Genomic DNA, 27,610 nt, shown 5'->3' on the forward strand with positions numbered 1-27,610 from the left:
ACTCCCAACGAACTCCTCCCTTTGCCCCTCCCAGAGCTGGTTTTATAGTCCCTCTGACTCCACCCCCGGGTCCTGATTGGGTAACCTGTTTAACTATTTCACCTCCAGCACTCTCATATGTTAACATCACAGTAGGCAACCCACCATTTTATATTTCCCACAGTGCCCCAAAGAGACACAATCTCAGGCATATTGTGCATAGCTGTCAACCTTCCCTTTTTTTGCGGGAAATTCCCTTATTCCAGCGCCGTTTCCCACTGCTATCCCGGATTGTTAGATATCCCGTAGACTGTCCCAGGGACAGGTGAGGCTGCTGATCCCTTATTTCCGAGGCTGCTGATGCCTTATTTTCAAATCTGAAAGTTGACAGCTATGGTATTGTAGGAAATATATAATGGCAGCTTGTAGCTTCCCACCAATGCTAGTAGGTGGGCCTGCAGCTGAGGGCCCACCAGTGTAGGAAGACACTTTGACCCCCTCAAGCCTGGAGATGGCTTCTTATGTGAAAGGGGCAGACAAAAGCAGCAAGCAAATGGCTCAGGCCTACCTGAAGTCTCTCCCCACTCAGAGATTGGGGTGCACGCAACACTATTAGGGCCAAGCCAGATGTAACTGGGGTACCCATTTGTTTCCTGATTTTTGTCTGCTCCGATTATATCTTGTTTGGCCCTAATAACATTGTGTGCACCCCAGTCTCTGAGAGGAGACAGACTTCATGGAGCCCTGGGTTTGGTTTCCTTGGAATAAAGGTCGATAGAAACTATGGTGTCTTTTTCTATACAAATATATGCAACCTGAGCACAGGATGGAGAGGTTCCCAGTATTAACACCCCAACAGATACAAAATCACAGGCCTGGATGGAACCAATGGATATCATCCAGACTGACCCCCACCCTGCAACAATATAAAATGTTTTGCACTTCTTCTTGATAAAGCTCTGTCTCCTACAGCAACCTGTTGATCTCAAAGATTATTTAAATTGCCTTTCTGCTTTATAAAATATATGTCCCTCTTGAAAAATATGGTTTTGCCTCATAAGTATACTGTATTGGGTTTTTTAAAAATGAAATGAAATGAACTATTTCTGTTTTTGGAACTATTCTCCATAAGTTCCTGTCTGTCATTTTCTGTAAATAACAGCTGTTTCCCAGGCATTTGTTAGATGCTAATTAGTCTGGATCCTTTTGCAAAAGCATCACCGGGCATGCTTGCTTTAAAATACACAAATCAGATGCTAACAGACAGTAGCTAAACTCCTCCATTGTTATCAACGTCCATCTTGCCATATGGCTTGCAGGCTCTTGCCTCTCCTGCACCCAATCATATTCTTTTCCACGTTCCACAAAAATCTGCTCTTCTCGCGTCTGCGCGTGCACGGGTCGCGATTCGCCGCTTCTGCGCATGCGCATGACATCATTTTGAGAGTCTGCGCATGCGCGAGTGGCGAAACCCGGAAGTAACCCATTCCGTTACTTCTGGGTCGCTGTGGAACGCAACCTGAAAACGCTCAGCCTGAAGCCACTTTAACCCGAGGTATGACTGTAGTCACTTCCTTTACATCACGTGTGTTATTTTGACCCTAATCCTGTGCTTTTTGTTCACAGAAATACAGGTCCTCCTTGACCGCCCTCTTCGGAGGCTGAGGCTGGTCACATAAGGGGAAATCCACCCCCCTTCATACAGTGACGGAGCAAGCCGATCAGGCGCCTGGGGCGGTGTGCGTGCCCTGTGCCCAGGGATGGGGCCAGCCACCCACGGGGCGTGACGAGCTAGGGCAGGACTCTCCGCGGGGCCTCTGAGCAGTCTGTCTGCCTTCTCCCACTCAGCCGCCCTACAGCTGAGGGGGAGGCGGCGGGAGGACCGTTTGGGGTAGCGTGGAGCCTGCAGGCGCCCAAGCCACCACGTCACTCCCAGGAGAGATGCATGGCTCGGGCGCGCTGCAGGCCCTGCGGTGTCGCCCGGCATGTTGTCAACCCCCCCAGTGGTGACACCTAGGGTGGCCCACCCCCACCGCACCGCCTTCCTCTGCCCCTGATCCTGGCCCCCTTTCAAATCCCCCGCCTGTTCACACCGCAGGGCAAGGGAGAAGGACTTACTTTGCATTTCCAGTTAGGCTCTCCAAGGCCTTGAATTGTTTCTTAAAGGCCCTTGCTTGGCCAGGTCCTTTTGCATAGGGTAGCCCAGGAAGTCCTCTGTAGCTTGCATTTCTCCCTTCCAAATAATCCCAAACCCTACCATTTATTAATCTCTAGGGTTTAGTGGGTTCCCCCTCAATCTATAACAATATTCTGTGCATAGCTGTCAACTTTCAGATTTGAAAATAAGGGATCAGCAGCCTCACCTGTCCCGGGGGCAGTCTACGGGATATCTAACAATCTAGGATAGCAGCGGGAAGCAGCGGGAAACGGCGCTGGAATAAGGGAATTTCCTGCAAAAAAGGGGAAGGTTGACAGCTATGATTGTGTGTAATGTTGTAACTAAGGTAATTCCAAAGGGAATGTCAAGCAGGGAGGGAGGGAGGAAGAGAGAGAGAGAGGAATTCTAGTGGAGAGAGAAGATTGGAGGAGGCTTGGAAAGCGAGTTTGAATGTTGGGGGGAGGCAGTTGAGAGCGGTGGGTTCTAGAAGGGGGGCTCTTGGTGGGGGACGTGAAGCTGGGCTGGGCTTAGGATCAGTAGGAAAGTCGACGTTGCCAGGGGCATGTGGCAAAGAGGGGCTCTGCCAGCTGCCTGGGAACAGAGTTCCCTGAATTTAGGTGAGCCACAGAGCCAGGGCTTGGTTTGTACTGCTAATGCCCAGATTCCTCACACCACCCCCTCCAAACACCTGGGAAGCAGCTGAGTCCTGCTGCGAAACGTAAGCCAGGGTCTCTAAATTTATGTCCCTGACATTTCCCACCTGTAACATCTTCCTCTGTTTTTATTTTCCTTTCGGTCTCCCAGATCCTAAGCCAGGCAGCTGTGGCCCCATGAAGAAAAATGTTGATCACGTCTCCTACCTAGGCAGTTATCTTTCCACAAGGCCCAACATTGATGCCAAAATCCAGCATCGCCTGAGTTCTGTGAGTGTGGCTTTCTCCCGACTGAAGTGCAGAGTGTTTGAGGACCGGGACATTTGCAGGGAAACCAAAATGCTTGTTTACAAAGCTACTGTACTACCAACCTTACTATATGTTTGTGAAACATGAACCACTTATAAATGCCATCTCCAACTCCTCGAAAGAGTCCATCAACAGTGTCTCTGAAAAATTTTACACATCACTTGGGAAGACAGGCGAACTAATACCAGGGTACTGGAAGAAGCACAGATCACCAGCGATGAAGCAATGATTCTTCAACATCAGCTTCGTTGGACTGGTCATGTTGTGCAGATGCCTGATAATCGCCTTCCAAAGCAACTACTCTATTCCGAACTTAAAAATGGAAAGCGTAATGCTGGTGGTCAACAAAAGAGGTTTAAAGACTATCTCAAGGCAAATCTAAAAAAATGTAGTATAAACACTGACAACTGGGAAACAGGCCTGCGAGTGCTCCAGTTGGAGAACAGCCTTTACCAAAGGCGTCATGGGTTTTGAAGACACTCGAACTCAGGACGCAAGGGAGAAACGTGCTAAGAGGAAGGCTTGCTTGGCAAATCCACACCGTGATCAACTCTTGCCCGGGAACCAATGTCCCCACTGTGGAAGGACGTGTGGATCCAGAATTGGCCTCCACAGTCACTTACGGACTCATTGTTAAAACCGTGTTTATGGAAGACAATCTTACTCGGCTACGAATGATCGCCAAAGAAGAAGATGAAGAAATGGCAGAAGGGGAGGCCTCTGTGGAAGTTGTGGTACGTTAATTCCATGGGAAATTTATTCCTCACATGTGCCAGGAGGTTGTGGTGCCAACCTGAGCGAAACAGGGTTGGGTGGGGGGGAGCAGGCCCATCTCTCCCCAGCCCCTCACCCCCTCCTTCCAAGCCAGGGTTGGGCCATTATGTGCCCAGGCAGGAGCGGCGATCGTTGGCAGCCAGTGGTGACGTGGGCATGGGCAGCCTTGCAGGGGTGCTTGTTCTGTCCCCCTCCTTCCCTGAGTCAGCTGGCCAGACACCCTCACCAGCGCTCAGGTTGTCTCCGCTGTAGTTTGGGGGCAGGCCCCTCTGTGGGCCCTATGTCCCCACCGCAGGAGGGCCCTGCCTCTGCTGGCTTGCCTGCCCATGGGCTGCTGCTGAGCTACTATGTGCCATGCAGGAGGAGGGATATAGCGGGTGGGGGGAGCAGGAAGGAAGCTGAGAAGGCAGATGGGGGGGGGAGAGAAAACATTGAGGGGACTGTGCCCCAGAGGAAAATCATTGGGGAGGGCCCACAGGACCCCTGTGTCCTAGAGTGGATTCCTATGCCAGGATAATACAATGTCCTTCTCCCTTTGCAGGGCCATGGTTTGGGAAAGGCTCCGGCCAAGCAGCAGCCCAGCAGCACCATGGGGAAACCCCAAATGTGCAGGTATGCTGGGCAGTGGCGTAGCGTGGGTTGTCAGCACCCGGGGCAAGGCAAGTAATTGGTGCCCCCTAACCCAGAGGGGCAGAGAGCTGCGAGTGTGAGCGCGCGCCCCCCCCCAGATGTTGCGCCCGCTGCGGCTGGCCCCCTCTGCACCCCCCACGCTACACCACTGATGCTGGGACCTTCTGTGGCAGAGGACGTGTTTCCCAGTCACCTTGCCAGCTGGAGGAGGAAGGCCTGATTTAGATATTCCTATAGTTTTATGGGGAGGATTTCTCTGTGGTCCACCTGGCCAGGACATGGGGGGTGATTCTCTCCCATGCCAACCCCATATCCCAAGGCTGGGCCGGGGCAGTTTTAGGATGGCACGACCAGTGTGCTCACTCTGGGCACCGTGCTGCAGAGAGTGCCAAAACAATGCTGAAGAACAAAGGGGGGCATGCCGAATCTTATGGTCGTACAGGGCTCTGTTGACATTTGAGAGCCCAAAGTTCCCCATTGGTTGGGCACAGTTCCAGATTAATACCTGTGGCAGTCAAAATATTGCTGGGCTCCTCACAAATTATCTCCTGATACTTTTTTGATTTTACCAACCAACAATACTAATAAACCGATTTTATTACGGAAAACAAACAGTATTTATTTTAATCTGTTGTCACGGGACCCATAGGCCGGTTCCTGCTCTGCCCATTGGGCAATGTGGCTCTGGTTGGGAATGCTTCTGTGGAGATGAACTCCACCCCCCAGGGTCATTCCTTCCTTCAGACAAAAGCTGACATGCTGTGTGGAACTGCACCAGGGGAAGATGTGGCTCTCCTTGCCTTCTTAGCTCATATTTTTCTCTAATTTCTGCATCCCATGAAAATGTCCTTCCTGAGATTCTAGCCAACCTCAACGGCTGGTCTCAGCTACCATAATGAACCTTAGAATAAAAGAGATACATGTTATTATCTATAGATTTATCTTGAAATCCTCCAACCAATCAGACCAATGGAGCTTGTTTCTTCCTTAGGAGAGAGGCCGGCCAGAACAAGGGGGAAAAGGCTCCCACGCCAGGTAAGTGGAAATGCCAATTGAGTGCCCTATATGATAGAAATGCTTCCTTTCCGTGTCCCCCCACCCTCGTGTGCCAGTCTGGTGCTAGCAGGTGGGGAGCCAGGAGCTTGCTGATGTCTCCGTTTTCTTTGCAGGGAGGGAGCCTTTCCCCAAAGTATACCTTGTTCTGGTCAAATCCCTGGAGAGACGTGAGGACCCTCAGGTACTGGGGCAGAGGGAAGGAAGGGGTCTCCGAGGAGTCTGCCTGCCTCCTCCCCCTCAGCCGCCCTACAGCTGAGGGGGAGGTGGTGGGTGGACCGTTTGGGGCAGCGTGGAGACTATGGGCACCCAAGCCCCCCCTTCACTCCCAGGAGAGATGTGTGGCTCACGGTGAGTGCCGCCTGGCATTTTGTCAGCCCCTCAGTGGTGACACCTGGGGTGGCTGCCCCCACCGCACCCCCTTCCTCCGCCTCTGCCTTCATATCTACCTCACAGCTTGGGATCCAATGGATCTAACTTTTCCCTTTTCTTGTGAGGAATCCTATTCAGAATAAGGGAATTTCCCTTTAAAAAAGGGAAACGTTGACAGCTATGAGGGACTGGCTGATCTGCTGTGTGACTGGAACTTGTCAAATGCAATTACCATAATTAATAATTATAAACAATGAGGAAACAAAAAAACCCAACCTAAAACACTTTTATGACTTATCAAGGATGTCAATTATCTCTCTCTGTAGCGAACAGAGCTCCTTTCAGCTTCTGCTCAGGCAGATCCACGCCTTTCCTTCTTCTTTCAAATGCTGTGACTCTCATTCTTCTTCTCTCCTTCTGGTCTCTCCTCAGCATCTATTCCCAACACCGTTAACAACCATTCCACCTGTCCTTGGCCACACTGTCCTTGCATTCTAAGCCCCGGGGTAGGCATTCTGTGGGAATGTTGAGGAAAACCAAAGAGGATATATTGATTAAATAGCATCCCTCCTCACTCAATGCTAGTGAGCAAGTAGCAGAGCACATTCCGTTGCACACTGCTGGAAGCAAGTTGAAGGGTTCGTTAGAATCATTTAAGTTAAGCAGTCCAGTCTGGCTTGTCCAGATTGGATTGTTCCTGGTAAATTTCCCCTTTAGGTAAAGGTAAAGGGACCTTTACAGTTAAGATATGAATAGGGTGTGGTCCTGTGACCTGGCTCAGGAACTATTTATCATTACAAAAGACTGGCCAGGCTCCCCAGGCAATCCAATCAAGTGACCATTAAACAGGTAACCTGGCAGACAGAAGGTAAAGCACTCAGATTCCACTTTCTGTGATGTAGGTATGATGTATCTGGGGGGTTGGTCTTGAGCTACACCCTTTCTGTGATGTATGTATGATGTTTCTGGGGATGGTCTTGATCTACAGGGTGGCAATTTCAAAAGTCTATATAAAGTGAGAGAAAGAGAACACTCTTATTGACAATATTATGACACTATTTAAAGGTAAAGGTAAAGGGACCCCTGACCATTAGGTCCAGTTGCGGATGACTCTGGGGTTGTGGCGCTCATCTCGCTTTATTGGCCGAGGGAGCCGGCGTACAGCTTCTGGGTCATGCGGCCTGCATGACTAAGCCGCTTCTGGCGAACCAGAGCAGCGCACGGAAACGCCCACTGGAGCAGTACCTATTTATCTACTTGCACTTCGTGCTTTCGAACTGCTAGGTTGGCAGGAGCAGGGACCGAGCAACGGGAGCTCACCCCGTCGCGGGGATTCGAAGCGCCGACCTTCTGATCGGCAAGTCCTAGGCTCTGTGGTTTAACCCACAGCGCCACCTGCGTCCCTAAATTTCCCCTTTAGTTCCCTATTAAATACAATAATGACACAACAGTCTTCTTTTAAAAGTAATGATAAAGTTTACTTACGGTACATTCAGTTCACAGTATTGTCCTGAAGGCAGCCTTTATCTTGTAGTTACAGTAGTAGAGGAAAGAAGTCTGAGCTAGACCTCAGACTTTCTACCTTGTGGCTTCCATCCTCTGTAAGGACGAGCCATGTGTTGCTGGCTAAGAGCCAGAAGAGAGGAAGATGGCTGCGCGGCTTGTCCTTTTATAGGGTCTGCCAGGGTCACGCCCATCTACCTGGTCACACACAGGGGGATGAGGTTCCAGAGCAGGTATGACAGGAAGTCCTCCCTGCCTGGGGCCACATTCCCCTGTGTGTCCACTCTAGGCAACAGGAAATGTTGTATTTGACTGCTACGGTGATGATACATCCCACACATTCATTTAGAACAGGTGTGCAATTTCCCCCTGGATACTAAGCGCTTATCCTGACTTCTGTTTGCACCATGCCTTCCAGGCACAGGTCTGCACTTTAAAGCAGGGGGGGTAGGCACTTCCCCAGGGGAAATCCATGTTTTACCGCTGAATCAGATCAATTCACAGAATCCACAGAAAACTTGATTGTCATTTGCTCCCATTCAGGGGGAAGCAAAACAACAACAGCAATGCCCAGACACAGACTTTAAAGCATGGGTAGGCAAACTAAGGCTCGGGGGCTGGATCTGGCCCAATCGCCTTCTAAATCCGGCCCGCGGATGGTCCAGGAATCAGTGTGTTTTTATGAGTAGAATGCGTCCTTTTATTTAAAATGCACCTCTAGGTTATTTGTGGGGCATAGGAATTCATTCATTTTCCCCAAAAAATATAGTCCGGCCCCCCACAAGGTCTGAGGGACAGTGGACTGGCCCCCTGCTGAAAAAGTTTGCTGACCCCTGCAGTTGAAAGTATGGTCCTGTACCGAGAAATGTGGCCCAAAAGGAAGTCTGGATGAGCCCTTAAGACACTGATTTCCAAGTATATTATCATCTGGAGTGGAATTCTTCCATATTTGGGGAAGCAGAGGAGTTGCTGAACTTGCACAGGAATGGCCATCTGCATCACCGTTGCTATTCCTCCTTCCTGAATCTAATATACCGTTTGGGGTTGTGTGCCAGAAATTACATGCTTGGTTTCTAAGGGCTAGTTCATATATATGCACATCACTTGTTTCACCCACAGCCCATACTTATGTGTGAAGCTCCTATATATGTACACACACACATGCACACACATGTTATCATAGGTGGTCATCAAGTGATGAACGTGCACTTGTGGACCAGCCTAAGGTCTGTTGAATAAAAAGCAAATATTGCCGTAATTTAGCTTTGAGTCATGCAGGCCTACAACATTATCCCAGCTGCATTAGGGCAGGTTGCTCTCCTGGCAGAATAAATCTTGAAAACATTCACATGCTCACCAAGGAATGTTCATCTCATAAGAAGCGTCACCTTGCATACTTTTCTGTCTCATAAACTTGAAGGTCAAATGAAACATTCATTGACAAATACAGAATATGAAACAGTCTCAAATCCATGTGCTAACAACCCACAAAAGGGAAACAGATGGGGCAGTGAGTCATGCACCCTCTGTTTATGGATCTTTGGGGACCTTTAAGGCAAAGCCCTATGCTGGTCACTGAAAGGGGAGTATTCATGTTCATTTAATTCAGATTTCCATTCATAGAGGGTTAGCTGGGGAAGTAATTTGATTGCCAGCATATAATGGTAGAGTGAAGAGCTGCAATTTAAAAATGAAAATGCAGTCTCTAAGTCCTTAGTAACAGTGAGGATGCTTTCTGGATTAAGCTAAAGCAATGGCGAACTTTTTCCATTTTGCCAGTATCCTTTTTACTGATTTTCTTCCATGGTAAAAATTATACATTCCAAAAAAAATACAGAAGAAACAAAAGATTTCCAAACCAAAAGATTGGTTTATTTACCAAATAAACAAATATATATAAACCCTTAAATTCCTAAAGAAGACTTGTATTATTTAAATATTTTTGTTGATTCACAATTACTTAATTTCTCCATGTGACTTCCAACCTCCTCACTGAGGGTTCATCCTTTTTTTATTCTTATTATTATCACTGCTTCCATATTCCTTCTCTCCATTTCTTTCTTTATTCTATCTCATGTGTTATTTATCTAACTTGCAAATTGAGGAGTTTAGTCAAAGCATGTCCAGGTTTTCACTTGTGGACAATGTTTAATTAAATATTCTTTATAAATTCCCCATTCTTTTTTTTTTTTTTTTACCTTCGAGTTGGCTGTCTCCTAATTGTCTTTGTCAATTTTGCTAATTCGAGATATTCAAACAATTTCTCCTGCCACTCCTCTTTTGATGGTATCAGTTCACCTTTCCATTTTTTGGCGACCAGTATTTTCGCTGCTATTGCAGTGTATAAGAATATTCTTCTTTTTTCCTTAGGAATCTCTGGTCCCAATATTCCCAAGAGGAAGAAGGCTTCTGGTTCTTTTGTGAAAGTTTGTTTGAACATTTTTAAAAATTTCCTCGTTTATCATATCCCAATTTTTTCAAATTTCAATGCAGCCCCACCACATATGAACTTCTTCCATTTTGATTTCTCTTCTGAGAAACCCCTGTACATGGATCACAGAGACTTTAATGCCGAAAAGGATCCCACTGGTTCTTTCTCACAGGCCTGGCTCCAGGTACGCGTGGGCCTTGAGCAGGCTGCTTATCCTTCCAAGTGTCCTGATTTTCCAGGGACAGTCCCAGAATTACAAAAGCAATCCTGGCTTCTGATTGGATCCCGGAATGTCCCTATTTCCCCTGCCAGCACCACTGCCACCAAGCTCAAGGAGGAAGATGAGCCAACACTTGTCCGGAGCGACGGCAGTGATGGCAGTGGTGCCTGTGCAAGAGCATTGCGTTACTTCTCCATAGTCTCTCCATGGCTGTCGCTGCTGGTCCCTGGAGCAGCTCCTGGTTGCCCTCCTCTGCACATGTTCCAACTTGTCAACATCCTTCTTAAACTGTGGTGTCCAGAATTGGACACAGTATTCCAGGTGTGGTCTGACCAAGGCAGAATAGAGTGGGACTATTACAGTGGTACCTTGGGTTAAGTACTTAATTCGTTCCGGAGGTCCGTTCTTAACCTGAAACTGTTCTTAACCTGAAGCACCACTTTAGCTAATGGGGCCTCCCGCTGCTGCCGCACCGCCGGAGCACGATTTCTGTTCTCATCCTGAAGCAAAATTCTTAACCCGAGGTACTATTTCTGGGTTAGCGGAGTCTGTAACCTGAAGCGTCTGTAACCTGAAGCGTCTGTAACCCGAGGTACCACTGTACTTTCCTTGATCTGGACACTATACTCAGGGCCGTCTTAATCATATCCGGCGCCGTGGTGCAAAGCTCCTTCCAGCGCGAGCCCCCCATTTCCCATTTACTTTAGGGAGGACGGCGTTGCCAGTGGGGCTGGAGGAGGCAGGCAGCAGCTGGAGGGCGGCCCCTCTCGCAGGGAAGATATGGAGGCTGGACGTGGTACCTCCCAGCTCAGCTGGCCACTTCGTGCCGCGGTGGCCACGGCAGATGGAGGCTCTGGGTGTGGCGCACCTTCAGTGTGGCATAGCGGAGGCGGGCGAGGGCAGCGAGCTGATGCCAGGAGGCGCCACGTCCAGCCTCCGCCTCTTCCCTGGTGCCCTCCAGAACTTGGCCCTGGCGCCCCGCACCACTAACCTCTATGGGTAAGAGGCCCCTGACTATGCTGCTGCGGATGCAGCCTAGAATAGTGTTGGCTTTCTTCTTGCTGCTGCATCACACTGTTGACTCATGTTAAGCTTGCGGTCAAGGGAGATGGCCCTAAATTCATAATACAATCAGGATTTATGACCTGGTGAAAAATTGTATACTAAACCAGGTAACTGATGAATTTCAGAATCCCTGCACTCTGCTCCAATGGGCACAAAACACTTGTTCCACTTTAGGGAGGGATAGGCTTTCATACAGGCAACTCTCAACTTTCTGGACATCCATCCTCCACTGTGAGCATGTGCTTCCTGTACTCATTAAATTTATTTTTGAAAGCATCCTTGCATGGTCAGGCTACTCAAATGCGTGTGTGTGTGTGCGCGCGCGCACGCGCGTGTGTGTGTACGTCTACGGTGGGAGATCTAGTATATGTGCCTTTCCCTCCATATCCACATGTATACAAGATTGGGATCTTGGCTTTTCCACCTTTGAATTTTCCTAGCTGACAGTATAATTTATCAATGTCATCCTGAGAGGGTAGTTTGACAACAAACAAAGTAGTGGTAAGCAAAATAGACATCAGATACTTTTGCATCCATTTCTATGTGTAAATGAAACCTCCAGACTAGCTTTGGCTCTTATTCATGCTGTTGTTGACTCGCAGAAGTGGCTCTTCAATGAGGTGGGAGCCTCCACGGGTGGATTTTTCAGCACCAGCTCAGGCCGCGGAGAGGGAGGCTCAGTTGCCAAATGAGACACAGCCCCAGTGAAGTGGGAGCAGTTTATTTTGGTGAGGTTTGTGCAGGAAAACTGTGCAGGCGTTTTGTGGCACTGCTTGTTACTTTATGGAAGAGCTGTGCCCTGTTAATTTTCGGGTCTTACTCATAATTAATACGTATAAATTTGTTACTGAATTTCACCTTTTGTGATTTCTGATTAGGTGAATCATTAAGGAATTTTGACCGAGGAAAGAAGAGTCTCTCTCTCTCTCTCTCTCTCTCTCTCTCTCTCTCTCTCTCTCTCACACACACACACACACACACACACACTGTGGGGATCACTGCATCCCTAGTAAGCTTTAGATTCCTGCTACATACTGTATTCTCAGTAAACCTTTCACTACAATTTAGGCCTCTTTACACTAACCATCATAACTAAAAGGTTTCTTGTGACATACTGACTTTGTTTCACAAAGAAGCAACAACCAACATGCCATTAGCTACACAATGAAGCTTGTTACCTAATACCTGCCTGGATAAGATCACAGCAAAACAATTCTCAGTTGCTGCTTTTGCCCTTTGGGTTGGCTGGAGGTTATGCATGGCAACAACTTGAGAAAGACAAAAATGCACTTCCAAAGAGAGAGACTCTGATCTTATTCCTCAACCCAGTAACATTGGCCAACTTGGATGACCCCTGCCTTGAAGAACAACCTTAAACCATCACATACAAAGCAGAGCTGATGTCTTTCTGAGCATGTGCAGATGAACTGTAGTCAAGATAACAAAGGAGCATCAAAAGAGGAGAGTTGCTTGGACAATTGTGTGTGTGTGTGTGTGTGTGTGTGTGTGTGTGTGTAAGAGCCTGCTTGAAGGCACCATCTTTGGTCACCAGCTTTGAATACTCCAGAAGCAGTGACAGGCTTCTTGCCATTTGCTCCTAGGTTGGCCATCTAGCTGCAGCCAAAGCAATCTAATGGTACGTCTGTAATGGAAAAACGGTATTTCACTGTAGCCATAAAAACTTGACCTCAGTACAAAAACTATGTACCAGCCCAATATAATCCCTTCCACAACTTGGGAGGTATTAAAACTTCACAATGATAATTGTTGGGAAACAGCTACATTTGCAAAGAAAAGAAAAGAAAAGAAAAGAACGCCTTCCTTTAACCTCAAACTTCAGAATGGCTCAGCTAATTTTGCTTGAATGCCATAGAAAGAAAAGAAAAATTATCTGCCTGAGGCAGACATAAAGGCATGAAAAAAATTCACTCAAATACTTAGAAAGTAACAGAAGCAGGGAAAATAGCACCAGGGCTTTAGACTAGTAAGTGTGAACCATAATAGCAGTTAAAAACAAAACAAAAGTAAAAAAAAATGTACCTATAAGACTAGATAGATAGATATAGATAGTGGATTTATTATGGATATTTAGGAGTCAACTAATTGAAAACACAGTTTGACAAGCGTCATGATTAGAAAAGCCCTCTCTTCGTGACTCTTCGTGACTCCATGGACCAGAGCACGCCAGGCACTCCTGTCTTCCACTGCCTCCCGCAGTTTGGTCAAACTCATGCTGGTAGATTCAAGAACACTGTCCAACCATCTTGTCGTCTGTCGTTCTCTTCTCCTTGTGCCCTCAATCTTTCCCAACATCAGGGTCTTTCCCAGGGAGTCTTCTCTTCTCATGAGGTGGCCAAAGTATTGGAGCCTCAGCTACAGGATCTGTCCTTCTAGTGAGCACTCAGGGCTGATTTCCTCCAGAATGGAGAGGTTTGATCTTCATGGCACTTTCAAGAGTCTCCTCCAGCACCATAATTCAAAAGCTTCAATTCTTCAGCCATCAGCCTTCTTTATGGTCCAGCTCTCACTTCCATACATCAGTACTGGGAAAACCATGGCTTTAACTATACGGACCTTTGTTGGCAAGGTGATGTCTCTGCTTTTTAAGATGCTGTCTAGGTTTGTCATTGCTTTTCTCCCAAGAAGCAGGCATCTTTTAATTTTGTGACTGCTGTCACCATCTGCAGTGATCATGGAGCCCAAGAAAGTAAAATCTCTCACTGCCTCCATTTCTTCCCCTTCTATTTGCCAGGAGGTGATGGGACCAGTGGCCATGATCTTCGTTTTTTTGATGTTGAGCTTCAGACCATATTTTGCGCTCTCCTCTTTCACCCTCGTTAAAAAGTTATTTAATTCCTCCTCACTTTCTGCCATCAAGGTTGTGTCATATCTGAGGTTGTTGATATTTCTTCCGGCAATCTTAATTCCGGCTTGGGATTCATCCAGTCCAGCCTTTCGCATGATGAATTCTGCATATAAGTTAAATAAGCAGGGAGACAATATACAGCCTTGTCATACTCCTTTTTCCAATTTTGAACCAATCAGTTTGTTCCATATCCAGTTCTAACTGTAGCTTCTTGTCCCACATAGAGATTTCTCAGGAGACAGATGAGATGATCAGGCACTCCCATTTCTTTAAGAACTTGCCATAGTTTGCTGTGGTCGACACAGTCAAAGGCTTTTGCGTAGTCAATGAAGCAGAAGTAGATGTTTTTCTGGAACTCTCTAGCTTTCTCCATAATCCAGCACATGTTTGCAATTTGGTCTCTGGTTCCTCTCCTCCTTCAAAATCCAGCTTGCACTTCTGGGAGTTCTTGGTCCACATACTGCTTAAGCCTGCCTTGTAGAATTTAAGAATAACCTTGCTAGCGTGTGAAATGAGCGCAATTTTGCGGTAGCTGGAGCATTCTTTGGCACTGCCCTTCTTTCGGATTGGGATGTAGACTGATCTTCTCCAATCCTCTGGCCACTGCTGAGTTTTCCAAACTTGTTGGCACATTGAGTATAGCACCTTAACAGCATCATCTTTTAAAATTTTAAATAGTTCAGCTGAGATATCATTACTTCCACTGGCCTCAGTGGCGTAGCGTGGGTTGTCAGCACCCGGGGCAAGGCAAGTAATTTACGCCCCCTAACCCGTGGATTTGCGCCCCCTAACCCATGGATTTGCGCCCCCTAACCCATTGATTTGCCCTAACCCCAGATGTTGCGCCCGGTGCGGTCCGCCCCCCCTGCACCCCCCACGCTACGCCACTGACTGGCCTTGTTATTAGCAGTGCATTCTAAGGCCCTATTTTAGGCCAAATATGTTTTGGCTATGAGGCGATTCCACAGTTCAATCTTTACTAGGTTTTACTGAATCCAGGGGGACATTCTGACCACTATGCATAAGATTGTCATTTATGATTACTACTGTGGGCCTATTCAGGCATTTCATAGGTTTACATTTAAAATGTGAAGTGTGGGTGTGCAAACCTGATGTTTTAAAATACAGATATCTGACAGTTACACTCACTAGAGAGCAACCTAGGGTGCCAACCTGAATAAAATATTGTGGGGGCCCAGGTATGCCCCACCCTGTATAACTGATCACACAACACAGTGCACACGCCATTTGAATGGGAATGCCCATCAACTTCGTTAGGGCCCGCCACCCTCAAATATTTTATTGTGGGGGCCAAAGTGCCCCCGACCTCTTTGAATCATAGAATCATAGAATCATAGAATCATAGAGTTGGAAGAGACCACAAGGGCCATCGAGTCCAACCCCCTGCCAAGCAGGAAACACCATCAGAGCACTCCTGACATATGGTTGTCAAGCCTCTGCTTAAAGACCTCCAAAGAAGGAGACTCCACCACACTCCTTGGCAGCAAATTCCACTGTCGAACAGCTCTTACTGTCAGGAAGTTCTTCCTAATGTTTAGGTGGAATCTTCTTTCTTGTAGTTTGGATCCATTGCTCCGTGTCCGCTTCTCTGGAGCAGCAGAAAACAACCTTTCTCCCTCCTCTATGTGACATCCTTTTATATATTTGAACATGGCTATCATATCACCCCTTAACCTCCTCTTCTCCAGGCTAAACATGCCCAGCTCCCTTAGCCGTTCCTCATAAGGCATCGTTTCCAGGCCTTTGACCATTTTGGTTGCCCTCCTCTGGACACGTTCCAGTTTGTCAGTGTCCTTCTTGAACTGTGGTGCCCAGAACTGGACACAGTACTCCAGGTGAGGTCTGACCAGAGCAGAATACAGTGGCACTATTACTTCCCTTGATCTAGATGCTATACTCCTATTGATGCAGCCCAGAATTGCATTGGCTTTTTTAGCTGCCGCGTCACACTGTTGGCTCATGTCAAGTTTGTGGTCAACCAAGACTCCTAGATCCTTTTCACATGTACTGCTCTCAAGCCAGGTGTCACCCATCTTGTATTTGTGCCTCTCATTTTTTTTGCCCAGGTGCAATACTTTACATTTCTCCCTGTTAAAATTCATCTTGTTTGTTTTGGCCCAGTTCTCTAATCTGTCAAGGTCGTTTTGAAGTGTGATCCTGTCCTCTGGGGTGTTAGCCACCCCTCCCAGTTTGGTGTCATCTGCAAATTTGATCAGGATGCCCTTGAGTCCATCATCCAAGTCGTTGATAAAGATGTTGAATAAGACCGGGCCCAAGACAGAACCCTGTGGCACCCCACTAGTCACTCTTCTCCAGGATGAAGAGGAACCATTGATGAGCACCCTTTGGGTTCGGTCAGTCAGCCAGTTACAAATCCACTGAGTGGTAGCATAGTCAAGACCGCATTTTACCAGCTTCTTTACAAGAATATCATGGGGCACCTTGTCAAATGCCTTGCTGAAATCAAGGTAGGCTACATCCACTGCGTTCCCTTCATCTACCAGGCTTGTAATTCTGTCAAAAAACGAGATCAGGTTCGTCTGACATGACTTATTTTTCAGAAATCCATGCTGACTATTGGTGATCACAGCATTCCTTTCTAGGTGCTCACAGACTGTTTGCTTAATGATCTGCTCCAGAATCTTCCCTGGTATTGATGTCAGACTGACTGGGCGGTAATTATTTGGGTCCTCTCTTTTCCCCTTTTTGAAAATAGGGACAACATTTGCCCTCCTCCAGTCTGCCGGGACTTCGCCTGTTCTCCAGGAATTCTCAAAGATGACTGCCAGTGGTTCTGAAATCACATCTGCCAGTTCTTTTAATACTCTTGGATGCAGTTCATCTGGCCCTGGAGACTTGAATACATCTAGACTAGCCAAGTATTCTTGTACTATCTCCTTAGTTATTCTGGGCTGTGTTTCCTCTGCTGAATCATTTGCTCCAAATTCTTCAGGTCGGGCATTGTTTTCTTTATCGGAGAAGACTGAGGCAAAGAAGGCATTGAGGAGTTCAGCCCTTTCTGTGTCCCCTGTTTGCATTTCACCATCTTCTCCTCTGAGTGACCCCACTGTTTCTTTGTTCTTCCTTTTGCTACGAACATACCCATAAAAGCCTTTTTTGTTGCTTTTAACCTCTCTAGCAAGCCTGAGTTCATTCTGTGCTTTAGCTTTTCTGACTTTGTGTCTACACGTGCTGGCTATTTGTTTGAATTCCTCTTTGGTGGTTTCCCCCCTTTTCCATTTTTTGTACACATCCTTTTTTAATCTTAACTCAGTTAAAAGTTCTTTAGATAGCCACCCTGGCTTCTTTAGGCACCTTCCATGTTTCCGTCTCATTGGTATTGCCTGAAGTTGTGCTTTTACTATCTCCCTCTTAACAAACTCCCAGCCATCATGAACTCCCTTTCCTTTTAGTATTACTGTCCATGGGATCTCACCCAGCACTTCCCTAAGTTTTATGAAGTCGGCTTTCTTAAAGTCGAGAAATTGTGTCCTAGTATGCTTGGCTGCTCCTTTCCGCTGTATAGTAAACTTCAGAAGAGCATGATCACTCGCGCCTAATGATCCTTCCACTTCTACCCCACTAACCAGGTCATCAACATTGGTTAGGACCAGATCTAAAATGGCTGTTCCTCTTGTTGCTTCTCCCACTTTCTGGACAATGAAGTTGTCTGCAAGGCCAGTGAGGAATCTGTTTGACCTTATGCTCTTGGCTGAGTTTGACATCCAACAAATATCCGGGTAATTGAAGTCCCCCATTACTACTATCTCCCTTCCTTTTGCATGCTTGGCCATCTGTTCCAGGAAGGCATCATCTATGTCCTCCGTTTGGCTTGGGGATTTATAGTAAACTCCCACAATGAGGTCTCTGTTATTCTTCTCTCCCTTAATTTTGACCCAAATGCTCTCACTTTGGCTTTGAGGTTCTAAATCTTGGATCTCTTCACAGGTATACACATCCCTGACATATAACGCCACTCCTCCTCCTTTCTTGTCTGGTCTGTTTCTCTGAAATAGATTGTATCCCTCCATTATTACATTCCAATCGTGGGACTTATCCCACCAGGTTTCAGTGATTCCTATTATGTCATATTTAGTTTGCTGCACCAAGAGCTCAAGCTCATCTTGTTTATTTCCCATGCTTTGCGCATTAGTGTACAGACATTGAAGTCCATTAATCATTCCCCCGTGTCTCTTATTTAAGGATTTTTTCCTCCCACCACTAGGTCTGCGTGCTGTTTGCTCCATTCGGTCTATGACATTTGGATGATCATCTTCATCAATTGATAGACTCCTACCTTCAGGACCACTGTCTCCCTCCCCCACATTAGTCAGTTTAAAGCCCTCCTGATGAGGTTTCTGAGATTTTTTGCAAAAACATTCCTCCCAACCGTTGTGAGGTGCAGCCCATCGCTTGCCAGAAGTCCATCTTCAAGAAACTGCATTCCGTGATCTAAGAATCCAAACCGTTCCTGTTTACACCATTTGCGAAGCCAGTTGTTCACTTCCACTATTTTTCCCTCTCTCCCTGGGCCACGTCGTTCAACTGGGAGGACAGATGAGATGACAATTTGTGCATTTAATTGCTTCAATTTCCTGCCCAGAGCCTCGTAATCTCTTTTGATCTTCTGGAGGCTATTGCTTGCAGTGTCATTGGTTCCCACATGAACCAAGAGGAAGGGGTATTTGTCAGTGGGTTTTATGATTCCTTGCAGTCGTTCAGTTACATCTTGGATCTTAGCCCCGGGGAGACAGCACACTTCCCGAGACATCTTGTCAGGCCCACAGATAACTGCTTCTGTTCCCCTCAGTAGGGAATCCCCTATCACCACTACACGCCTCCTCTTAGGTCTGGTCGGGGTTCTTCCGTGAGCTGTCCGTTCCAAGGTCACCTGCACATTCCCTGAGGACTGACTTTGCTGCTCGTCTTCATATACCTGATCGACTGTAATGAGGGAGAGATCCTCAAATGGAGTCTGCTCTTCGTCTTCCATGCTAGGGGAGAGGACCTCAAAGCGATTGTGTATTTCTAAACAATCCGAGCGAACCCTGGCCCTCCTACTTCTTTGAGTCACGTTTCTCCATATATCTGGCTCCTGTGTTGGTGAACTAGCCTCCTTCTCAGGGGAGTCCCCTGTCTCCTCCTTGGTGGAGACGGTGTGCTCTGTTGCTTCCAAAAAGAGCTCCAGCTCTCTAATTCTTTGGAGCGTAGCTACACGTTCCTCCAGTTGCTGGACTTTGTCTTTTAAGAGGGCAATCAACATGAGTTGGCTCCTACGCTAGAGAGCCAGAATTGATGGTTGAGAAACCTTGGTGAGAAACCAGGATCTCTTGCTGTATATTTTTAAAAACAGAAAATGCCTGAAATAGCAAAATAAATATGCACCTCCATAAACTTGGTTGCTTGCTTTGATCACTTTATATATTAAATGAATATTGATGAAAACGTCTGGCTTTTCTGCATTGATCCAGGTACAGTCCATATCGCTTGCTAAATGAAAACTTGAATATCCAAATGGATACTTCATGTGTGGTTCTTTAGCCTGAGGTAATGACCAAACATGTGCCTGCACGGTCTTTATTTAAAAAGGCAAAATCCCACTGATCATCTGTTCAGGACAGGGGGGCCAACTTGCCCCCCACATTAACCTCCCAAGCTTGTTGCAGCCGCTGCCTGGCTCCTGGGCTGCTGGGCAGAGGCTGAGGCGCATGGAGGGTGCCTGGCTGTGGTGGGGGCGGTGCCCCCCTAAATATTGGGGGATGCTGCCCCCTGCCCTGCCCAAAAATATTGGGGGAGCTGAAGTCCCTTCTGCCCCCTATACCTGGCGCCACTGGTTGAAGAAGAGAGAAACTGGATTCCATCTGCTCCACTCCCTTCCCCCCCCCAACAGCTGTTTGGTGGGATTTCAGACTTTCCCCCCTTAAGGGCTGTGTGTAGCATGCATCGTAACAGGCTAGAAAGAGCAGTGAAGGGGGGGAAATCTATTCAATCTGCATATATGGATAAACCTACTGAATTTGCACTTCTTAAGACAATAGATAAATTTCCATGAGGATCAGAGCAAAGCGCAGGGTCAGCAAAACATGAGTAAACAACCAAATAAAAAAGTCTTACTTCTTTCTTAAAGCTAGCCACAGCAGCGGCGTAGCGTGGGTTGTCAGCACCCGGGGCAAGGCAAGTAATTTGCGTCCCCTAACCCGGGGCAAGGCAAGTAATTTGCGCCCCCTAACCCCTAACCTGCCGCCGCTGCCAGCTTCTTCTTGCTGCTGCCTGGGCTGGGGTATTTACGGTAAGGTAGCCATGGCGGCGGCGGCGGGTCTGTGTCAGGTGATCTGAGGCGAGTTGCCGCTGGCACTGCCGCCCAAACGACGCCGCTTGCCCAGAGGAGGAGGAGGGCAGAGAGGCGAGGAAAATGCAACATGGCCCAGCAGCTGCAGCAGCGGCGGCGGCGGCGGGGCTGTGAGGAGGGGCTGCCTGGTGCGCCCTCCGCGGCCCTGACGCGCGGGGACCGTGGCGAGCGCTGAGAGCTGCTGCCTGCCGGACGCCTTCAGCCCGGACGCGCGCACAGCTCGTCGGTTCCGCGAGACATGGGGCTCTGCTACAGCCTGCGCCCGAGGCTCTTCGGCGACTCCGGAGGCGGCGAGCGCCCCCCCCCCGATGTTGCGCCCGGTGCGGCCGGCCCCCCCTGCACCCCCCATGCTACGCCACTGAGCCACAGTAGGAGCGGTCCATGTTTCCCAAGGGTGGGGGTTTCAGAATCAGGAGGCCACTACCAAAAATCCCCTGCCCCATGTCACAGACCCTGGGAGTCATTTTGGACTCACAACTGTCCATGGAGGCGCAGGTTAATTCTGTGTCCAGGGTAGCTGTCTACCAGCTCCATCTGGCACGCAGGATGAGACCCTACCCGCCTGCAGACTGTCTCGCCAGAGTGGTGCATGCTCTAGTTATCTCCCGCTTGGACTACTGCAATGCGCTCTACGTGGGGCTACCTTTGAAGGTGACCTGGAAACTGCAATTAATCCAGAATGCGGCAGCTAGACTGGTGACTGGGGGCAGCTGCCGAGAACACATAACACTGGTCTTGAAAGACCTACATTGGCTCACAGTATGTTTCTAGGCACAATTCAAAGTGTTGGTGCTGACCTTTAAAGCCTTCAACAGCCTTGCTCCAGTATACCTGAAGGAGCATCTCCACCCCCATCATTCCGCCTGGACACTTAGGTCCAGCTCCGAGGGCCTTCTGGCGGTTCCCTCATTGTGAGAAGTGAAGTTACAGGGAACCAGACAGAGGGCCTTCTCGGTAGTGGCACCCACCCTGTGGAACACCCTCCCTTCAGATGTGAAGGAAATAAGCAGCTATCCTATCTTTAAAAGACATCTGAAGGCAGCCCTGTTTAGGGAAGTTTTTAATATTTAATATTTAATGCTGTATTGTTTTTAACACTTGATTGGGAGCCACCCAGAGTGGCTGGGGAAACTCAGCCAGATGGGCAGGGTATAAATAAATTATTATTATTATTATTATTATTATTATTATTATTATTATTATTATCATCATCCTCCAAGTGTCCCTATTTTCCAGGGACAGTCCTAGATTTACGGACGTCGTCCCAGTTTCTGATTTGATCCTGGAATGTCCCGCTTTTTGTTAGGACATCCCGATTTCCATGGAAGAAATGTTGGAGGGTATGGGGTTATGTGACCCCAAGCCAAGGAGATAAGTAACTATACAACCTTTAGAAGACATCTGAAGGCAGCCCTGTATAGGGAAGTTTTTTCTAATGTTTAATGTTTTATTATGTTTTTATATATGCTGGACGCCACCCAGGCAACCCAGTCAGATGGGCGGGGTATAAATAAAATTAATAATAATAATAATAATAATAACCCCAAGATGTTAAACAACAGCTAAATGGTCATTTAAATCCCCACTCCCCATGACCTAGATCATAAATTGCTAAACACTCAAGAATATATAACAGAGGGAAATGTGGGCATCACAAACCATTACTTGCTTTGTGTCTTGGTGTAGAAACTGGCTAAAAACAAACTTTGCTGAATGAAAGTTGAGTAGTTGGGATCAGTCTTCCTTAGGAGGAAGAATGAGTAACTCTGTCTGATTTCGGTGTGAGCTAGTCATCTCCAGGGTGAAGGAAATATGGATCACAAATTTCTGAATGCTTTAAAATAAACAAATGACGGTGAGGACTTCGCCTCAGCCAAATCACCTCACCCCTCACATTTCTCTCCAGGCCAAACTGGCCCAAGACCATTTGCCGCCTGAAGGAGAAAAAGAAATGGCGTCCTTGCTCATGTCACAGTTCCAGGTAAGCAAGAATGGTCAAGTCATACTAGCATGTGATCTAGAAAATTTCACAATTGCCTCTCCTTGGGAGTAAAACTACTACCACTCCCACCATTTATTATTGTTATGATTATTCAGACTAATTGCTGCCTTTTCATGGCACCCAAAATCAGCTGTTTGAGGCAGCTGCTTCACTCTGACCAGTGGCAGGACTGACCCTGTCTATCATCTAAGTGCTATCACGCTTATCATCACTGCTATTTTTCTAGAAAAAGAGGTGTCGGAACTCACCCAGAACACCTCCCTCATTCTCTTAGAATGGCAATGAAGCCCACCTGATAGGTGCTGGAGCTGAGTCCTGGTGAGTTCTGGCTGAAAAAAAGCCCTGGTCATCAGTATTTTAGACTGTGCAATCTGAGCTACACAAATCATAAATTGCTGTATTTACTTGATGAGTTGAAAACTGCCCCCTCATGACGCTCGAACAGTTTTCTTCCTGCCTTCCTAGCTTAGGTCACTTCCAGTATTGGAATTCCCGGCACGAATTCCAGGCACCAGAGCCCAGGAAGGGATCCCTCTCCTCAGCCACGGCATTCAATACCTCTGAGGGATAAACACAATGTTAAGCCAGTTCCCTCTGAATTCACTTCTTCATATTCAAAAAGTTATCTGAAAAACTGCTCTATCTTCAAGAACAGCTGGAATGACAGAGGCTTGAAAAAAGAATCTGATAGTCCAGAGCATTAACATCTTTGAACCCTTGGCACTTCAGAAATCCAAAAGAGGCAAATCACATTAAAGCCTGCATTTTGGGTAGCGACAAAACCAAGCAGGAGCCAATTCCAACCAATCTCATTTTCAAGCAAAGCGGTTTCAGATAGTGATGAGGCTGAATACTGAATAGCTGTTGATGTGATATTCGTTCCAGCAGGGAAAGCCCCTGGGCACTGAATTCTTTACTTCAAAATACACTATTTTGTTTGAGCAAATTGCTTAATGAAACTCTTTCTAAACAGAATTCTGTTGCCCAAGCACACTAAGGCAAAACGTTTGTATCAGGTTTGAAAGTTGAAAGCTTGTTGCATTCTAAAAAGATAATTTAATCATATGATCACCTACCTACTAGCGATGAAAGTGGATTACTAGAACACTACAATGCCTAGCTGATACCCTAGGCCAGTTTCCCCCAAAGTGTTACCTGTGGGGCATGGTGCCACCTGCAGAGACATCCCACTGCACCCACAAGTCGCTGTCAATCCTTCACTCTTATTGGGGTACACTAACAGCAACCCCCACTGGGGTGAAAGGGATTTTCTCCTTCTTTCTAACGTCAATTTTAGGGTTTGCATATTCCGCCTTCAGAGCAGCAGTTTTGCCTGTATAATAGCTGTTTCATGGCCCAAGAAAGAAGAAGAAACACACGCACAGAGCAAATTACGGTACATTAAAAAAAATACAAGCAAGGGTGAATAAGGGTCATTGCCACATCACTGTTATGTTAGGTTTGCCATATCTTGAAGAGCAACAAAGAGGACAGCTCAAGCCACTGCCAACCCAAGCTGTGCATGCCTGCAGCCGTGCCCGAGCAGCCCAAGCTGCCAGTTCTGATGCCGGCACCCGAGCCAAAACCCCCAAAAAGAAAATAAATAAATAAACCTAAAAACCCAGACATTTCCTTTAAAATGTAAAAATCCCTCCAGATGGGCATGCTGGCCCCCCAAAAAAGAGGACATGTGTGGGATTTCCCGGACATATGGCAACCCTGTGTTATGCAACAGGCTAGATTTGATTAGCTGAACAAAGGATGGTCAGATGGAAATGAGGTGTTTGGCTTACACTGTGCAGGGCGTTAGAAGTGATTTCTTGATGTCGCATTGTCAAATGACCCTTTTCCACACCAGTTCATCGGCAGAGGAGCCCTGCACATTTTTTGTGGAACCTCAGAGCGTTGCAGAGTATTCTGGAAGCTGTTCCATGGAAGGGCGCATTCTCAGGATGACAATGACCTCAAGGTTTTCCTCTGCAGACTGTCCCGTAGAAAGAGGCCCTCACTTCCTTACTGCTGTGCTGGGTGTGGGAAGATGGTGGACCAGCTCTTTTGGAGAAGTTTGCCTGCCATTGCCGAACTCTTAATAAGCTTCCTACGTGGAGAGCCAGCGTGGTGTAGTTAAGAGCGGTAGACTCGTAATCTGGTGAACCGGGTTCGCTTCCCCGCTCCTCCACATGCAGCTGCTGGGTGAACTTGGGCCAGTCACACTTCTTTGAAGTCTCTCAGCCCCACTCACCACAGAGTGTTTGTTGTGGGGGAGGAAGGGAAAGGAGATTGTGAGCCGCTTTGAGACTCCTTAAGGGGATCTGTCCAAGGAAAGGATTGGGTGACATATTTTACAGGAATATATTGCCCCCATCCTGACTCACCCTCACAAGTTTACCATACTCAGTTTATTAGAACTGCCAGAATGGCCCAATCAGATTAAGGGGCTAATCGTAAGCCAACTAGCCAATAAAACTCCAGGAGAAGACATGATCCCAATGGAGAGCTATAAGATAAGACCTGATTTCTGGTCACCCATTTGTGCAAAACTGTTTTCACACATTAACAGCTCAGGTCACATACTGGAAGGGTGGAAGCGGAGTATAATTGTCCCCATATATATAAAGGGTGATAAGAAAAGCCCTGCCAATTATAAACCCATTAGTTTGTTAGATGTAGCCTCTAAACTATATCCCAGGCTCCTCCTTGGGAGACTGAAAGAATGGGCAGATACAAATAAGGTGATATCTGAAGTTCAGGCAGGTTTCCAAAGAGGGAAATCCACATTGGACCAGTGCTTTGTGATGAAATTTCTGCTATTTAAATACATCCATAATTTGAAGCAAAAATTATATGTCGCTTTTATAGACCTAAAGTCAGCTTTTAATATGGTCCCAAGATACGCATTGTGGCAAAAATTGGAAAAGACAAATATGGACCTCCGTCTATTATTTCTCATCAAAACATTATATACTGACTCCTTAAGGGGAGTGAAAGGTGGGATATCAAGTCCAAACTCTTCCAAAGACCTCCCAGGATTCCTAGGAGCACAGTTTGAAAATGACTTTGAATTATGAATTCATACCCTCCAAGTGTCCCTATTTTCCAGGGACAGTCCCAGATTTACAGAAGCTGTCCCAGTTTCTGATTTAATTCCAGAATGTCCCACTTTTCTGTAGGACGTGACTATTTTCACTGCAGAAAAGTTGGAGGGTATGGAATAAGATGTCCCCAGGGCTTTCTTTTTCCCAGAACTCGGTTATGGCATCTCTTAGGTGGGCGCCATTGCCATTATAAGAGACCAAGGGAGGCGTTGATGGTGAGTTCCAGCATCTCTTTTTCTAGAAAAATAGGGTATGAATGTTGGAGGGTATGAACAACAAGCAACTGAGACCAAGATTAACTGCAGAGAGGTTCCGTAACTGCAGAGGTGTTTGCTTGCTGTGATAAATGCTTTGCCTAAAACTTGCAGTATTCTCTGAGGCTCAGGAAGGATTTTTTAAAAAACAGCCCTCAATCAGACTAGGAATCAGTGTGCACAGAACTGAGGAAAAGCTTCCAATGAAAAGAAGGGAGGAAAGGTGAAGCAAATTGTGTCGGGCCAATTTCACGACTAACATTAGAAATTCTCCATATTTCAGAAGAAGGCTAGAATGGAATGCAGATTAAAACCCAAACATGGAACAAAAATGAAACGGAGTATGAAGAAACCTGCTGGCCCTCAGCTACAGCCCTCAATTATATAAGCAAGTTGCTTGTGGATGAGGTGAAGCTTTCCCCTTCTGCGATTCTCTTGGGCAAAATGTGCAGTTCACACGAGGCAAAAAAGATACTCCCTTCAGACCTCCTAGAGAAGTAAAATGTTCTTCACACCACAGCATTTCACACATTACACAAAGTGGGTTTCCCACAAAGTACTTTGCTTCTTTAGTGCTTCTCTGAGTTTTTGTTGACAAAATTAGTCCCAAGAGGTAACCCAAGAATGCTCAAATAACTCTCCAAAGAACTGAAAGGGGCTTCTAGCTATTAGAATTTCATGCCACTTCAAAAGAAGTTTTAAAAACAATTAAATGGGAATTCTTAACAAAATGCACAGCTGTTTTAAGTAATGAAATCGGAAGGATACAATTGCTTAAGGATATTTTCATGCAGTGCTATGCAGACACTCCTGGGAGATGCTAGGCGATGGGTACATTTCTAGTCCATCAATGACAAGTGTGCAACTAGTCCAAAGTGTGACCTAGGCTCCACCTGTTGCTCAGCTTGCGAGTGTCCCTTTTGAAACCTATAGAAGGATATTCCTTTAAACTACCTAAAAAGGCAACAGACTTCAGCTGAGGTTGTTTTTTTAAGTAAGTTTCAGAGATAACGGAATCAAGTTCTGATGCTATTCAGGTCAGTATAGGGCATGGGTAGGCAAACTAAGGCCTGGGGGCCAGATCCTGCCCAATTGCCTTCTAAATCCGGCCCACGGACAGTTCCGGAGTCAGTGTGTTTTTACATGAATAGAATGTATCCTTTTATTTAAGACGCATCTCTGGGTTATTTGTGGGGCATAGGAATTTGTTCATTTCCCCCCCCTTCAAAATATAGTCCGGCCCCCCACAAGGTCTGAGGGACAGCGGACCGGCCCCCTGCTGAAAAAGTTTGCTGACCCCTGGTATAGGGCCCTGCCTTATATTTATCAGCAGATGCTAGAAAGGGGGAACACAGTGTCGCCCTAGAGCAGGCATCCTCAACCTTGGCCCTCCAGATGTTTTTGGCCTACAACTCCCATGATCCCTAGCTAGCAGGACCAGTGGTCAGGGGTGATGGGAATTGTAGTCTCAAAACATCTGGAAGGTCGAGGTTGAGGAAGCCTGCCCTAGAGCCTTGCAAAAAGGTAAAGGTAAAGGTACCCCCGACTGTTAGGTCCGGTCACAAACGACTCTGGGGTTGCACGCTCGTCTCGCTCTTTATGCCGAGGGAGCCGCCGTTTATCTGCAGACAGCTTCCGGGTCATGTGGCCAGCATGACTAAGCTGCTTCAGGTGAGCCAGCAGTGCACGGAAATGCTGTTTACCTTCCCACCGGAGCGGTACCTATTTATCTACTTGCACTTTGATGTGCTTTCGAACTGCTAGGTTGGCAGGAGCAGGGACCGAGCAACGGGAGCTCACACCGTTGCGGGGATTCGAACCGCCGATCTTCTGATCGGCAAGCCGTAGGCTCAATGGTTTAGACCACAGCGCCACC

The 27,610-nt window shown here is 47.0% G+C and overlaps 2 protein-coding genes across 3 annotated transcripts in view; one reads left to right on the forward strand and one right to left on the reverse strand.

Annotated features, from left to right (window-relative positions):
• COBL (cordon-bleu WH2 repeat protein) overlaps positions 1-27,610 on the reverse strand; it is a 422,273-nt gene that overhangs the window by 61,907 nt on the left and 332,756 nt on the right. The window lies entirely within an intron of this gene.
• Positions 3,561-23,765, forward strand: LOC310748120 (uncharacterized protein). The gene is made up of 5 exons (XM_083583706.1): positions 3,561-3,833; positions 4,415-4,485; positions 5,495-5,538; positions 5,673-5,740; positions 22,290-23,765. Exons 1-5 carry the CDS (start codon positions 3,747-3,749, stop codon positions 22,434-22,436), a joined length of 417 nt encoding a protein of 138 aa, XP_083439832.1. The 5' UTR covers positions 3,561-3,746; the 3' UTR covers positions 22,437-23,765.

This window comes from Podarcis filfolensis (genome assembly GCF_964270895.1).
Source record: "Podarcis filfolensis genome assembly, chromosome: 13".
Classification (NCBI taxonomy): Eukaryota; Metazoa; Chordata; class Lepidosauria; order Squamata; family Lacertidae; genus Podarcis; species Podarcis filfolensis.